The sequence below is a fragment of the Teleopsis dalmanni genome, chromosome 1 (genome assembly GCF_002237135.1).
Source record: "Teleopsis dalmanni isolate 2A chromosome 1, ASM223713v2, whole genome shotgun sequence".
Taxonomy (NCBI): Eukaryota; Metazoa; Arthropoda; class Insecta; order Diptera; family Diopsidae; genus Teleopsis; species Teleopsis dalmanni.
The window spans coordinates 156,367,196-156,382,515 of NC_051846.1; the positions used below are offsets into that span (position 1 = coordinate 156,367,196).

Below are 15,320 nucleotides of genomic sequence, written 5' to 3' on the forward strand. Positions count from 1 at the left end.
ATATTTTGCTTTTGAAAAAAGAAAATATTCACCAAACTTTAAATTAGAAGAACGATGCTTTGGTGCAATATCATCTATTACTCGTCACTACTTTTTTCCATCATAATAACAGCACACAGATTCCGTACCGAAAGAACTTCTTATCTCTCAAGGCAATCCACGAAAGTTAAAAGTTTTCCACACAGTTTTTGATTTCTTCAAAAGAATAGAAGTGCTGTTGAGCCAAATCATGAGTCATCGATAAATATAATCAGAAAGGGCAATGTCTTTAGAATAGAGCGAATAGAGCAGGATTTCCTTTGTTATTTTCCAAGTAAATTTTGGCCGTTTGAATATTTCATCCGTTTCTTTTTTAAGGCAATGATTCAGTTGCGTTCTAGAAAAAGTCATTTTGTTCGAATTTAACAGCTTCTTATAGATTATTTCTTCCTGATCTTATAAAATATATAACCTGAATTTTTCATTTTGATTTTGATATTGACGTATATCCGGCTTTTTCATCAGATCTTTTGCTCTTTGAATAGTCGAAATGTATCAACTTGTCATCGATACGATGAACCCTTCCTTATTAGTTGTTCGAACAGCTGCTCTCAATATATATGACTTGCTCGCTCAATTATTTTTATGATTTTCAAAAAAAAAAATACAACTCACAAAAATAACAACCCTAACTGAATGGACCCTGAAATTAAAGTCAGAGTATCTGCCTTTGAGGATTTTCAGATATCACGTAGATATAACATCTACAACCCAAAACTTTTCTACTAGTTCAGATCAAACTCAGATTGTCACAGAAAAAGCGATTGGAATTCTTATATTTTTTCAAGAAAAAGACACATTCTTTCAGGAAGAGCAATTTTGTTAGGATGATTGAAACCTTTTGGCACCCTTTTGGTGTGTACACTAAGTTAACAAGAAACTTGCTGTATTCATTTCAAGGAATAGGAGCAGGAAGCGTTTCAGTGAACTACTTACCTAAAACGTCCGAAATATATTATATATAATATAAATAAATTTAATGATAGTCATATCTAGAGGATAGTCATATCGAAAGTAAAAAGGATGTCCTTTCAAACCCAAACAAATTAATGTTTCGTCCAAACTATTTTAGTTTATTCATGATAAGTTGAATTAGGTATATTTAACTCGCATTGAATTAGTCTGTATTTTAATTAGTAACAAAAAGGGTTACAAATGAAGAGTGACATGCGATTTTCTGTATATAATCTAATTAGCTATAGTATATCGTATAGTGTTGTAAATCAAGTAACATGAAATCTATACCAATGATTTATCTTAAAAACAAAAGCAACCTAAGTAAATTCTGTCAGTTGGAGAGGTTGACAATATTATACACTGTATTAAATATTTAATATATATAATGACATTTTAATCACATATGAACATTTTATTTCGAACTTCTTTGTTAACAAAATTCATAATATACGTTATTAGTCACAAAAAAATAAATTTTAAAATGATTAAATATATGAAACAGAAAAAAGTCAGGAAAGCGCAACATGTTACGCTGCCACGGAACACAACCTTACAAGTTATTAGAACTTTTGTCAGTAAATTGAATAAAAGACATGAAGAGGCCTATGAGAAGTATAATGAGCTCATCGTATTGGAGCCGAATAAATTACAACAGCATGTTGAGTATTTAGCGGGATTGACAAAGCTTTTACTCTATGAGAAACTAACAATATGGCGTAGAATCTGTGATATAGAAAATGAAGAGCTCTCACGTCGTCACTTCCGAGATGCACAACTCGCACATCACTATCGTACAAAAGCTGAAAATGAAGTCCGTGAAACTTGCTTTAAAATGATGACTGAGATGTACGAGAAGTTGTACTTTTCAACTGATACAGTCCATAAAAAGATCATGTACTATAAGCTTAAGGCTGACTTTTACAAAGTCTTTTGCGAGTTTAAATTTGAAGATTTGAGAGAGGAATCAGTGGATGAGGTCTTAAAATCATATCGTATGGCATTGGAATTGGCAAATGGCGCTTATTTAAAACGTCATCCTTTAAGCTTATCAATTCACCTAAGTTTGTGCATTTTTCTGTATCAGGAACTCAATGAGTACGAGACTGCCATATGTTTAGCTCAGCGTGCAATTGAGGAGGCCTATGCAAGCGATGCCAACATGGATCCCCAATTGGATCAGCAGAGTGCTGAGTTTTTTCGGTATTTAAATGAAAACTTGAAGCTCTGGTATAATGAGCAGATTGCCTTGATGAAAAATAGATGCTAAGTACACTTATAAGAGGATAATTGAGTGATACGAGCATAGGCTCGTATCATTACTGTGGTTATAATAAAAAATTGTTGGTTATCGTTATCTGACATATCTAAGTTAAGACATAAAAACTGTATTTATATTTCATAATCTTTCAAATTAAATGCTAAGCCAAAAATTTTTATGTTGTTATTTTTTAAATGATTCAGAGTTGAGATTTAATTCTGTCTTTATTGAAATGTATGTGTAAAATAAAACAATAATCTTCATATTCAGAAAAGTCTGCTTGACTTTGAAATGTTGAGAATATTTGTATTGATTATAAATATATACAACATAATAATTTGAAAGTAAAAATCCAACCAATGGTTTTTCATTTCGCTCATATAAGTTATCGTTATCATCATAATATTTTTATAACAATCGATGTTCGGTCTTAGCTGCCGATGTTCGGTAATGATATAATAATTTATTTATAAAAATTTTTTAAAAATCCCATAATAGTCATTATGCTTTTTCTTGATTCTTCTTCTTGAGTTAGTGCTATTACGCACTTTTCTTCTATAAATGCTGGGGGCTTATCTCTACCCCACACTAGGCTTTAACTATTCTAAGAAATCATATCATTTATTTGTCTTTTAGTTGATGACGGACCTTAAATTAGCATATCTTCCTGAGAGTCCAGAAGTGAACTTGAGGATTGCTAGGGTGGGGTTAAGTAGCGTATCAACTTTAATGAATAATTTTAAAGCTCTGTCTCTGATATATTTTTTTACTGAGTCAATCCTAAGATCTCTATGTATGTCTGTTGATCTAATGTATCATGGAATCTTAAACAGTTTTCTTAAAGCCAGGTTTTGTGCTATTTGTAAATGCTTTATGGTAGTAATTGAGGCTTTGCTATATGTAACACATCCGTATAGTAGTGCTGGTCTAATTACTTGCGTATAAAGTAACTTTCTGTTTTTAAAGTTGAAGTGATAATTATTAAATAACGGCTTTAATAAATGTAGAATATTAGAGCAGCTATTCCGTTTATATTTCAAATGTTTAAGCCAATTGAACCGTTTGTCAAAAGTGACCCCCAGATATTTTATGTTACCCTCCCACCGTATCTCCGTATCACAAACGCTCATTCTTGGAGGATGCTGTCTTCTTTTTCGAGTTATAAATATAGCCTTGGTTTTGTCATTATTAATTTTAATCTTCCATTTTTTGAAAGTATTCCACTATAAGGTCTATATTTCCTTGTAAAATGTTGCTTACATTTATGGCATTTATTGCATTTATGCTTTTTCTATTTCTTAAACATAAATTAATTTAAAATGTTACACCACAAATGCGACATTCAAGCAAATATAATTGTTTTAAAAAAATTTTTAAACAAATTTCAAACCAAAAAAGGAAAAACCAAAAATTCGAAATACATAGCAACATTTTCTAAAATTCACTTTAAGAATGAAATTTTGTCAGTTGCTTGTTTGAGAATGTACTGAAACTTACCTAACCACAATAAAAACAACGATTACTGCCAACAAGACAAAACCAAAACATTACTACCGGAAGTATTTAAATGGAAAAATTTGCTTCATGTCTCGACATCACCACAAACCAACCAAGACATGCAATAGACTTGCAACTTCCGTCCTCAGGCGACAACGACTGCAACAGTAGCTGCATCTGCAACCATAGCTGCAAGTTTGAAGTGTGAAGTGCTAAAATATAAACAAAAGCACCACATGGAGAAGTGAAGTGAAACAACAAAGCTGCTGCTTCCAATAAAACGACAAACACAACCAGGAACAAGGAAGAACCAGCACAACAAGGATGCGTACAAAACCTCAACACATTTTCCTACACAATTGCTTTCAAGTATTTCTGACAGGGGAAAAACATTTCACTTACGTCAACAAAACTCAAAAACGAACGTTATTTTCACTAAAAAATTCGCACTGCAAAATAGTGGCACGCATCAAAAACTGCACAAAAGTCTAGAAAACCAAAGGAGCATGAAATGAAAGGGATTTCAAGAATTTCATAGTCACACACCCGCGCAGAAGTGTTTTGTTACCGTTGCTGACTTGATTGCGAACCGCAAAGTAGCAAAACTCACAATTGCACCAGCAGCTGCCAACAGCAGCATCAACACCAGGAATAACAGGAATAACAGGACCAACAGCTGCCAAGCCAGGAACTGCAAAGCCAATGCAACTGTTTTGGCACTAACAGAATACGAAATAACGGAGACGAGAAGAAAATCGTTGTTTAGGTGCAACAATGTCGGCGGCAAAAATTGTAATGGCAGCTACAATACAAGGATGCAGCTGAATTGTTGAAATAGAGTAAATCTAACATTTCGCTATGCCACAACTATCCTGTCTAGAAACGTGGTAAGTAACTCGTGCTCCGGTTGCAGCCTATTCAGCTAAGCCAAACCGCCGTAGACAAACATCAACCAACAGTTTTCTGCGCACACTTCACTTCCGAGGAAGTGAAAAGATGAGCAGCAACATAAGCAAAAACAAAGCAAAAACAAAATAAATGGCAAAAGGATATTTTAACTTTTACGTGTGCAAACGATTTTAAGCCAACTTCTGTCTGCCATTCTGTGGCTTAGAAGAAATGCAGTGAGCAGACAGGCAGACAATCCGGGCATTAAAAATGTTTCAAATTTTTGCGGCATTCATATTAATATGCAACATGCACTGAATCATCATTTCGTGGAGTAAGTTGCCAGCAGTGGTTTAGAGACATCCTTTGACATATTCTTATGTTTGTGGCATGACTAATTCAATCAAAAACATATCCCATTGAATTGAAAGAAGTTTTTATCAGAAAAGCTCAACTTAATTGAATTTATTTTGATTGTGTGTAGTGACTAATAACTATTGTCAAAATTTACTAATGCAAATATGCAAAGTATAACTACGAATACTTTATTAAACTGATATATAACCTAATAATTCGTCCGTCACTTCTAATTGGTTATGTAGCGTTTAGCAAAGCTTCAAACACTACTATTCGCCAGCTAGAAATTGCACAAATCCAGGCTCTGAGAAGACTTTTCAAAGTACCATGGTATATTAGGACGAATGACATCTTCAGGAACCTCAAGATTGATCCCATCAAAAAATAAATAAAGAATAGAATCCTGAAATTATTTGCGAAAACTGACAGACTTACCAACACCTCGTTATTAAATCTCAGAATCGTTACAGGCTCCTCGGGGAGGTATGCCGATCTGAGTTCAATTATTGCTTAGTTTGATAAAGTGATAAACAATAATCTAATCAATGCATAAAGAGGGGTTTTGAAAATACCTCGAGTTAAGAAAGAGCAAAAGTGCTCAAGTGCACTGGCTCATATAGAAATAAATAAATAAGCTAATATACTCACATAAAATATAGTAACTTGATTTTAATTCTGGAATTCCGAATTTTCTGAATGAATTTAACGGGATTATTAACTGGTTATGCCAATATTTAGGACTGTTATAAATAATGTAAACCGATTTGAATAATACATAAGTACTCTTAAATAAACAATAAAATATAAGAAGGTTTTACACTAGTTGGGTATGTGATTGACCCTCTATAAGAAATACTAAGGACAGCAGTCAGAGAAAATAAATGGTCGGTAAAATATATATACGAAATAATAAGTGAATTTTTACAATAAAGTTTTCATTTTACTTACTTAAAGCTAATTCAATGGCAGATGTTTATCGTAATCGAACAATATTTTACAAATATGTTCAGATCCTTGCTTACGCCGACGACTCCGTATCATCGGGCTGTCTTTGCTGCTATCGAAAAGTAATCTACAAAAATGAGCTTAACGATGAATGTGAGCAAATTGTGGTATATGTCGACTACTGATAGAAATATGAGATGCTCGGATCCCAAGCTAGTGGCTAGCTACTATGCTTTCGAATCTATCAAGAATTAAATCTATCTTAGCGCCGCCATGAAAAACAACAATGATATCAGCCTGGAGATCACATGAAGAACTAAAGTTGGTTATAGATTTTACTATGGGCTAAGTAAGCAATTAAGATGTAGAGTTTTTCCCTCTCGATAAACAAAACTTGTACTGTTTAGGTTACTCATACTACCTATGCTTCTGTATGGGGCAAAAGCAGGGACGTTATTATGGGATGAAAAGTAGCACTGGCAGCTTTCGGGAGTTCTTCGTAAGATTTTTGGTAACCTATGAGTTGACGACGTATCCGTATTTGAATGAACCACTACCTGTAAGAGTTTTATCACGATATTGATATAATTCAGCGAATTAACATTTAGCGACTTTGATAGCTTTGTCATCTGATGAGAATGAATAAGGATGATCTAGCATATTTGAAGCCGTAATTGAAAAAAAAGTGTAGAAGTAAACCATGTCTCTGGTGGACTGATCTAATTGAAGACGCCAGAAGAGTCTTATTGTACCAGTTTCACTATTGATTACACAAAGCCACTTAAATCTAGAGAAGAGTTCTTAATCTGTTTTGATTACAGAAGTTCCAAATGAAACAAATTTCTTCTGAGCGTTATTAAAGCCGGGCATTCACAAATAGCAGATAGTTGTAGTAGTTGTAGTTGTAGATAGATGTAAAGAAACCCGTTAGCAAACTTAAATTATATTTTGAGAATTTAAGAATGTCTTTGTAGGAGTACTTTTTATCTTAAAAGTAATCTTATCTTATCAATTTCAAAACTTTAATTAATTTAATTAATTAAATAAATTAATTAAATTAATTTAATTTAATTAATCCATTTTGGAAAACGTGTTTTTTCCAAATTTTTTTCTTTTGGAACCTACATTCATTACAGTGGCAATTTTAAAGAAGATTTTGTTGGAATCACGAAAACTGTAATAATTTTTTAATCGTTGTTTTTAGAGCAAATACCATTTATAAACGAAACTGAAAAATAATTGCTTCAACTGTAAACGTTTTGTACTAAAATTTTTCTCTACATAATCCTTGACATAGCATTTTTCAATTTGAGTTTCTAAAAAAAAACGTATTTTTTCCCTTTACAAAGGTTCAGTTGCCAAATCTCTTCAAACGAAGATTCTTCACTGGAGATATGTGTACATCAAGTGGTGGTGTTGTTGACTTCAGACTTGGAAACGAACACAAATTAACAAAATCCTTGCAAATTGCACGAAATTCGAATGAATGAAATATTTCCGCCGGTACCGCCGGGTTAAATGTCCTCAGTGGTTTTATTTCGGTTTGTGAGTCGAGTTTCATTTACCGGAAAAAATCCACACAAATTCAAAAATGAATCGTGCTATCAAATAGGCTTGGTTACTAGTGGAATTTTTTTTTTTTATTCAAAAAAATTTCATATTAGCGTCAAAGATATTTTAACAGTTACAATTTATCTAGTTATAGTCAAAGATAAATATCCAAATAATAAATGAAGATAAATATTTTAAAAAAATTTTATTCCGGATGATTTATTTTGTCGTGGTAAATAACAAATCTGTTATTTGTATATTTGTTCTGAAAAATAATCCACATATACTTTAGTAAAATAATTATGATTATTTTGCATATCATTAATCTCATCATATCATATGAGGTATATAGTCGTTTCGTTCTTAAAAGTACTAGTGTTGTAGGGTTCTTCTGTTAGCAATAATACAAATTTTCTACTACAAAAGTAATATCTTAGTAGTTAAGAATAAAAATATTAGTACTAAGTAGTATTAAGTAGGGAATACTGTGCATTACACTTATCGTAGTTGTCTTAACTGATCTCTTGGCTTTTAAACAACGTGATCATTTTGTCTTACTCCATATGCTTCGTGAGTCCACTTAAAATATATCCAAACGTTTCAAGGGCCATTTAATAGAAGAAAAAAATTGATCTTTTAGAGATTAACCTGCAGTTCGTGTACTTACTGAAGTACTAACGAGCCACTGTGCCATCGCATAGTGCTTCAACGATGCTTCAACAAGTGGATAATGCAGAAGTTGCCAAGTTGAAGATGAGGTGGAATCTATCAACCACTTTCTGTGTCTCTGTCCAGGACTAAAGACAAGGCGACTTCAATATCTTCGGGATCGCTTTTTCACTGGCTTGCAAGAGATAATGAAATCAAACTTATCGGATCTCCTCAACGTCATCTGGAAAACCAAATGGTTTAACAAGACTAACAAGGATTAGCAACTCGCCTCTCCCGGCATAATTTTTGATGGCATCACAATGGACAATATATGCTTCTGAACCTAACCTAATCTAGAGATTAATCTGCGAACTGAAACCCTATCATTTAGAGGTTTTTTGAGACAACGTTTGATGGGTTTCTAAATATAGTATTTAATAGATTGTTAATGGATTGCAATAATAAACAATATGTGCTACATAAGAAAGTAAATATGTACGAGTATTAAAAAAATAATATAATTTGAATCTACCGAGTATTATTACAATATGTAACTTTCTTCTTTAAACTGAAAAATAGTTTAACAAAGTAAGCTTTCTCTCCAAACTATAAATAATAATTCATTTTAAATAAAATTAATTTTTTTTTACAGGAAACATTTTTTTTATATATTTCTTTTCTGACTATTAAATTTGAAGCTGGCTCTTTGAATAAAAATAATGCATTTATTAAGATTTCTCCAATTACTTCAATAGTCTCAGAGCTAAAGAAGTAGTAACTACTACTAACTACTGTTAAAGAAGAGGTAACCCGATAAATAACTGAGGGAATTTTCCAGATCAGTCAATTTCAAAAATATTTGTGCAAGGTTTTTATAAATAATTTCAATGAATGAATATATATATATTTATATTTATATATAATAAATATTTATTTTCAGTTTTAGGTCTTTTGAGTAAGAAAATGAACAGCAAACTGCGTCGCTTTCAGAATGAGTCAGTTACCAGAGCTTATAACCAAAATGTCCTAGATAAGAATTGGTTTGAACAGAGATATGCTGATAAACCAAACCCAAAAGGTATAGTTCCTGGAATTACAGAAGAAAATTCGTATATAAATGATTTTAAAACAACACATCGAGAACACTTCCGCCCCTTCGAATTACCAGAAAAAATTGATGAATACGAAAATTTCAAACTAAAGAAGCGTATTAGAACCTATAAGCAATGTGGAAGTAGTACAAGTATTTGTAATATAGCCAGTGATCATGATTTACGTAATTCTTCATCTAATCAAAATATGTGCTATCAGCCATCAAGAGTGGACAGTGTTGAAAAATTATTTAAATAGATGTCATCACGAAATTTTTATTGCAATGTAAAAATTTTCGTTTGATCCACAAAAACAAGAAAAATTACAAGGATAATACGACATTATTGCTTTATTTCTTTTACGAAAATTAAAGTTGAATATAAATTTATAAATAATTAAGCAAAATGTTTAAGAAAATCTTAAGCAGTTATTTCGATATTAAAAAATATATTTTCTGGTATTGCTAAAAATACATCTATAAATTAACTACTAAACTAAATAATTTCTTTTTTTAAAATAAGATATAATTATATTACACTAGTCAGTAACAATTACTTCATTATTAAGTATAAAAAAAATATGGTTTATTTATTTATTAAGGAAAGAATGTGCAATAATTAATTTATTAAAATAGAATGTCATTTGATACTTCGTATTATACTCTTATTGGTTGTAAACTTTAAACTATATGAGAATTATATACTAGTGAGAGATAAAATTTAAAAAATGTTTTTGACTTACTCTAAAATGAAGTATATAATTCTCATCTTATTTAAATGTACTAACAAATAAGTGTTGATTAAAAACACAATGCGGACCAATAATTTTAATATTATTAGAACAATATTATTTATGATTACATTAGTCTTATTGCAACTATATTATTATTACTACAACAATATGTGAATTTTATTTTACTACGGTTATATTTGAAGAAATTATTTGATCATTTTGAAACAGTTTTAATGTATTTAGAGAAGATACTCTAATATGAAAATATTACGAAAAATAAAAGATTTGTGAAACCTACTTTCAATTTCATAATATAATTTTAAAATCGTCAAATCAACTTCTTATAGGTTTAGACTTTTAACAGCCCTTTGATTTCATCAATTTTAAAATAATTAATAATAGTGTCATTTGTTATGTAAAGTTAAAAAACATTTTGTGGCAGGCAGAAACAATGAAGAGGTTATAATTATGGACTCTCAATGTCAGAATATACATATGTAAGATAAGAAGATAAGAATCAACGGAGTACTAGCTCCCACTTGAGTAGAGCACTACAACCATGACTTATCTTTTGTACTACAACAGACCCTAACTGAACAGAAGACATTCTGCCTTCCGAATGAAGGCTGAAATGTCTGCCGTTGAGGACTTCCTAATGTCGGAAGATGAGACCCAGTGACCTCCCCCTGGCACAGATCAAGGCTGTGGCTGGATGTCTTCTCCGCTTCTAAACAGAGTCTACACTCTATCTCTTCGAACCGACCCATTTTGTTGAGGTGGTAACGTAGTCCGTGGTGACCCGTTAGGTATCTCACCAGCAATCTCAACTCTGTTCTGCTAAAGAAGGATACCTTATTATAACTATAGGGGTGAATCAGCATAAATCAATGACAACATAATCCCATACAAAGTGATTGTGTGACGGTTAGTCATACGAACCAGGGGGCCAGCTAACAGGACCACTTCTGGAAATAAAGTTGCTACCAAATTGATTTCGCCATAAATCGATTGTTAAGTGTGCTGTATAGAACCAAATATCGAAATTTGTTGGAACCAAATATCGTCGATAAACATTTAGTCAGTATAGCGTGATAGAAATCGCCATTCACTGTAATGATAGCTCCATTTTCATTGCGAAATAAATAGGAATCGATGATGCCGCCACCGTGCAAACATTACCAAACAGTTCATTTGAATGGATGTAATGGTAATTCTTTACCGTCTTTAAGATCATCTTCGCTCCATATATGACAACTTTGCTTATTGATGTACCCAAAGAACTTCTTCATTTAACACAATTCTTTGAAGAAGTGCTCTAAGAAATTCCCAAACAGATTTTTTATATATTTTTCATAGTGAATTTCCACATTTTGGAAGCGTTGTTCTCGCGTTAAACGATCTATAAGGAATTGCAACTGAACACAAATGTCAACACAGTTAGAAATTCTTCTGCTTTCAATTATTAAAGGAATATTATTTATAGAAATAAAGTTTCATTTTATTTCCGTCTTTACTACCGAATGTGTAACACATGTTTTACCTTTTATTATTTAACTATTATTTGCAATATGAATGTCACCACAGAATGATAAAGTAGCGCTGGGAGTGTTCGAGAGAAAAGTTCTTCAAAAGATCTTTGATCCTCTACGAGTTGGCGACGACTACCACATACGAATGAACCACGAGTTGTACAAGCTTATTCACGACATTGATATAATTCAGTGAATCCAGCAATAATCCAGCGACTCCACTGGCTTGCTCATGTCGTGAGAATGGATGAAGATGCTCCAACTAAAAATTTGTTAGAAGCAGTAGTTGGCGGTAGATGACGTAGAGGTAAACCGTATCTCCGGTGGAGTGATCAAGTTAAGGGAGTACTAACTAGACTTGATGTACGATACTGGAGAAGGCGTGTACGCAGCAGAGGCACCTGGAGAGATATGCTGCGTCAAGCCGAAACTCGATAACGGATTGTTATGGCCAAATAAGTAGGTAGGTAAGCATTATTTGTATCAGTTATCGATATCGATAGTTCTTATGCAGCTAAGAAAACATCCGATAAGTGCTTGTTAACTTCACTAAATAATGAAATAAAATTGAGGGAACAATTTGTTAGAATCCCGCTGTTTAAATATGTTAAATGTAATAAAAATTAAATTAGAGTATCAAAATTAAGATTTTTCTTGGCAATCTGTTTGTACATTCACTAAAAGTCAATATATCATGTCCTAAGGGTTATGTACAATATGAGTATATATATTTACGTGAAGGGAAAAATGAGTGAAAAACTGTTGAATAAATGAAAAAATTGTATTGATTGCTCACAATAAATACAAAGTACGACTCCATTCTTCAATTACATTGATGTGCAATGAAATCCAATAAATCAGCAATTGAGCGATATGTAAATGTTAAGGAATAAATAACTTCTGGTCCTTTCATTTCAGGATATGTAAGGAGCAATGTAAGTTCAATGCTCCCTCCGGTCGATTTCAACTCGGAAAGCTACAAAAGGAAATGAATTTTAATATGAAATGCATTATGTAAATGTCAATATTTGAAGAGCTTGAACGGAAACACAACGCGAATTTATGCATAAACATAAAATTACTAACACTAAAAAATAAATTATTTTCTATATTACGAGTACTTCAGATATACCATACAGAGTATATGCAGAGTTTTTGGAATTGGAGTCATAAATTATTGGCATCTGTGCCGCATGAGTGCACGTTCGAGACTTTAATTTACTGCATCCATGAAGGCAAACAGAGTGTTGTGTGTCGTGTAACGTGTGCCAGTCGTGTCAATAATACCAATAAAATAATTTTTTTATATAAGCCATTAACATGACGTATACGTATCATTTTTATGCTTAATACGCCCCTCACATTACCAAGTCACCTTGTACCGCACCACTCCATTTATATGTGTAGTAGCGCTCGTTTGTGCATTTATTACTAACAATTTTTTCTATATAATTTCTACACCATTCTCCACCAGTCTTTTGATAGCTCTCGAAAAATTATCGAAACGAATATATATTTTTCGATTTTTTTCGATTTTTTTTCGATTTTTTTTCGATTTTTGCCGATTTTATCGATATTTTTTTTCAGTATTGTGGCATTTGCTTTTATCGCAATTTCAGTTCAACTCGGAAAATATAAAACAAACCGAAAGGACATGCAAAACCATATTTTTTATGCTTTTTCTGTTCGTCCTTCCTGTAAAATTGCAACATAAGTGCTGGGCGTGACGTGGAACTGTGTAAGCGACGCGTTATTGCATTTGGGTTGCGGCACAAAAGCTGATTGCAGACGCGATGGTGGAGGCGTTTCAATTGCTTGTTCCGCTCCTCTTTACAACGCTAAGGACTTCTTTGTTTTTGTTTCTGTATCTATGTGTATCCATGTATGTATGTGTGCGAAAGTGATTTCATGCATTGTATTTAAATCTATAAAAATTCAGTTCAAATATTTAACAAAAGCAATAAATTTTGAAAGTATTTCTGCTCCTTTTTTGCAATATATTTTAAATATTTACCGAAATCTACTGAGATTTATTAGAACCAGCCGTGAAATGAACAACACATTTATTTACTTAATGTTGTAAATATATTTAATAAAACGAATTATGTATCATAAATTCAAGTATTTATAAATTCGCATAAAAACATTTAATATGTTTTCACTTTCGAAAATGGAGAAGGATAAGAGGATAGAAAAATAAATTACTTTATTCACAAATAAAATACTGTAACTTCTACTATGTTTACTTTAATACATCAGTTCTTTAAATATTTACACATTTTGTATTCATGTAACTATTTATCCTAGTTTTTAATTCTTCTATGTACATTTCCATTTGTTAAATAAATAATTACGGTACATAACTATAAACGCTCTTTAGCTCTTATAACTCCGAATGACGAAGTAAATATGGCTAGCACATATATACGAGGACGGTTTGAGAAGTCAGTGGCTTTTTGATTAAAAAAAAAATTTTTTTCGGCAAGTAAACATTTTATTTTTCTACATAATCACCTTTTAGCTCGATACATTTAGTCCAGCGTTTTTCTAATATTCTTATTCCCTCCAAATAATAGGTTTCTCAAAGCTCTCAAAATACGCGTTTGTTTCGGTAATGACTTCTTTATTCGACTCGAATCTCTTACCGCCCAGCCATTTCTTTAGATTTGGAAATAGAAAATAGTCTCAAGGGACTAAATCTGGAGAATATGCTAGAAGGGGCAGCAGTTCGTATCCCAATTCGTGGATTTTGGGCATCGTGACTAGACAAATGTACACACATGCATTGTCTTGATGGAACAGCACTTTCTTCTTCGCCAAATGCGGCCGTTTTTGCTTCAAATCAACGTCGAATCTATTTAAAAGCTTTAAATAATATTCGCCGGTGATCGTTTTACCTTTCTCGAGGTAATCGATGTGAATGACACCGCTTGCATCCCAAAAAACTGCCGCCTTGACCTTGTTGGCTGACAGACTCTGTTTGGCCTTCTTTGGTTTACGTTCACCCCTAGCAACCCACTGTTTCGATTTTTCCTTGGTCTCTGGCGTGTTGTGATGGATCCATGTTTCGTCCACAGTAACAAAACGGCGCAAAAATTCGTTCGGATTACGGCTGAACATCGCTAAACAGTCTTTTGAAGTGGTCACATGATTGCGCTTATGGTCGAGTGTAAGCAATCGCGGCACCCATCTCGCGGAGAGTTTTTTATGTCCAAATATTCGTGTAATATATGATGTACCCATTCAGTTGAGATACCTACAGCATGAGCCAACTCACGCATTTTCATTCTACGATCATCCAATATCATTTCATGGATTTTATCGACGATTTCCGGCGCGATCACTTCTTTTGGGCGACCTGAACGTTCGGCGTCACTAGTGCTGGTACGACCACAACGAAACTCTGTAAACCACTTCTTAACCTTTGAAATTCATGGTGTCGAGTCCCCGTAGTATTTATCAAGTCTTTGCTTAGTTTCATTGATGTGAAATTCACTTTTTTCATTTTTCGTAAAACTCACGAGGTTGTCTACATTGAACGTTTCAAGCTAGAAGTTGCCCACTGGTCGATACAACTGACGGCAGCACTGTTACATTTGGAGTAACTGCGCGGGAAATTCAAAAAGTCACTGACTTAACAAACCGCCCTCGTAGCAAGCTTTCATGCACAGGGTTGTTATACAAGAAGCGGGTTATTATTAAACAATTTTAATTGAGATTTAAATACAAGGTTAGGAAAATGAAGTGTTACTTATTCAAGCGACTGTACTTTTTTTATGTAAAATTATTTTTTATTGTTTCATACTACAAAATTTTTTGGAAAT

The 15,320-nt window shown here is 32.7% G+C and overlaps 1 protein-coding gene across 2 annotated transcripts; it reads left to right on the top strand.

The window, feature by feature from the left end:
• The first annotated feature begins 8,805 nt into the window (after nt 1-8,805).
• On the top strand, nt 8,806-9,711 carry LOC119668618. 2 transcript variants are annotated; one of them, XM_038078198.1, is made up of 2 exons: nt 8,806-8,948; nt 9,084-9,711. In XM_038078198.1, the coding sequence occupies exon 2, from the start codon at nt 9,107-9,109 to the stop codon at nt 9,491-9,493; it is 387 nt and encodes a 128-aa protein (XP_037934126.1). In that variant the 5' UTR covers nt 8,806-8,948; nt 9,084-9,106; the 3' UTR covers nt 9,494-9,711. The 2 variants fall into 2 exon arrangements, with proteins under 2 accessions (XP_037934126.1, XP_037934117.1); XM_038078189.1 differs by having other exon boundaries at nt 8,806-9,011; nt 9,084-9,568.
• The last annotated feature ends 5,609 nt before the right edge of the window (nt 9,712-15,320 follow it).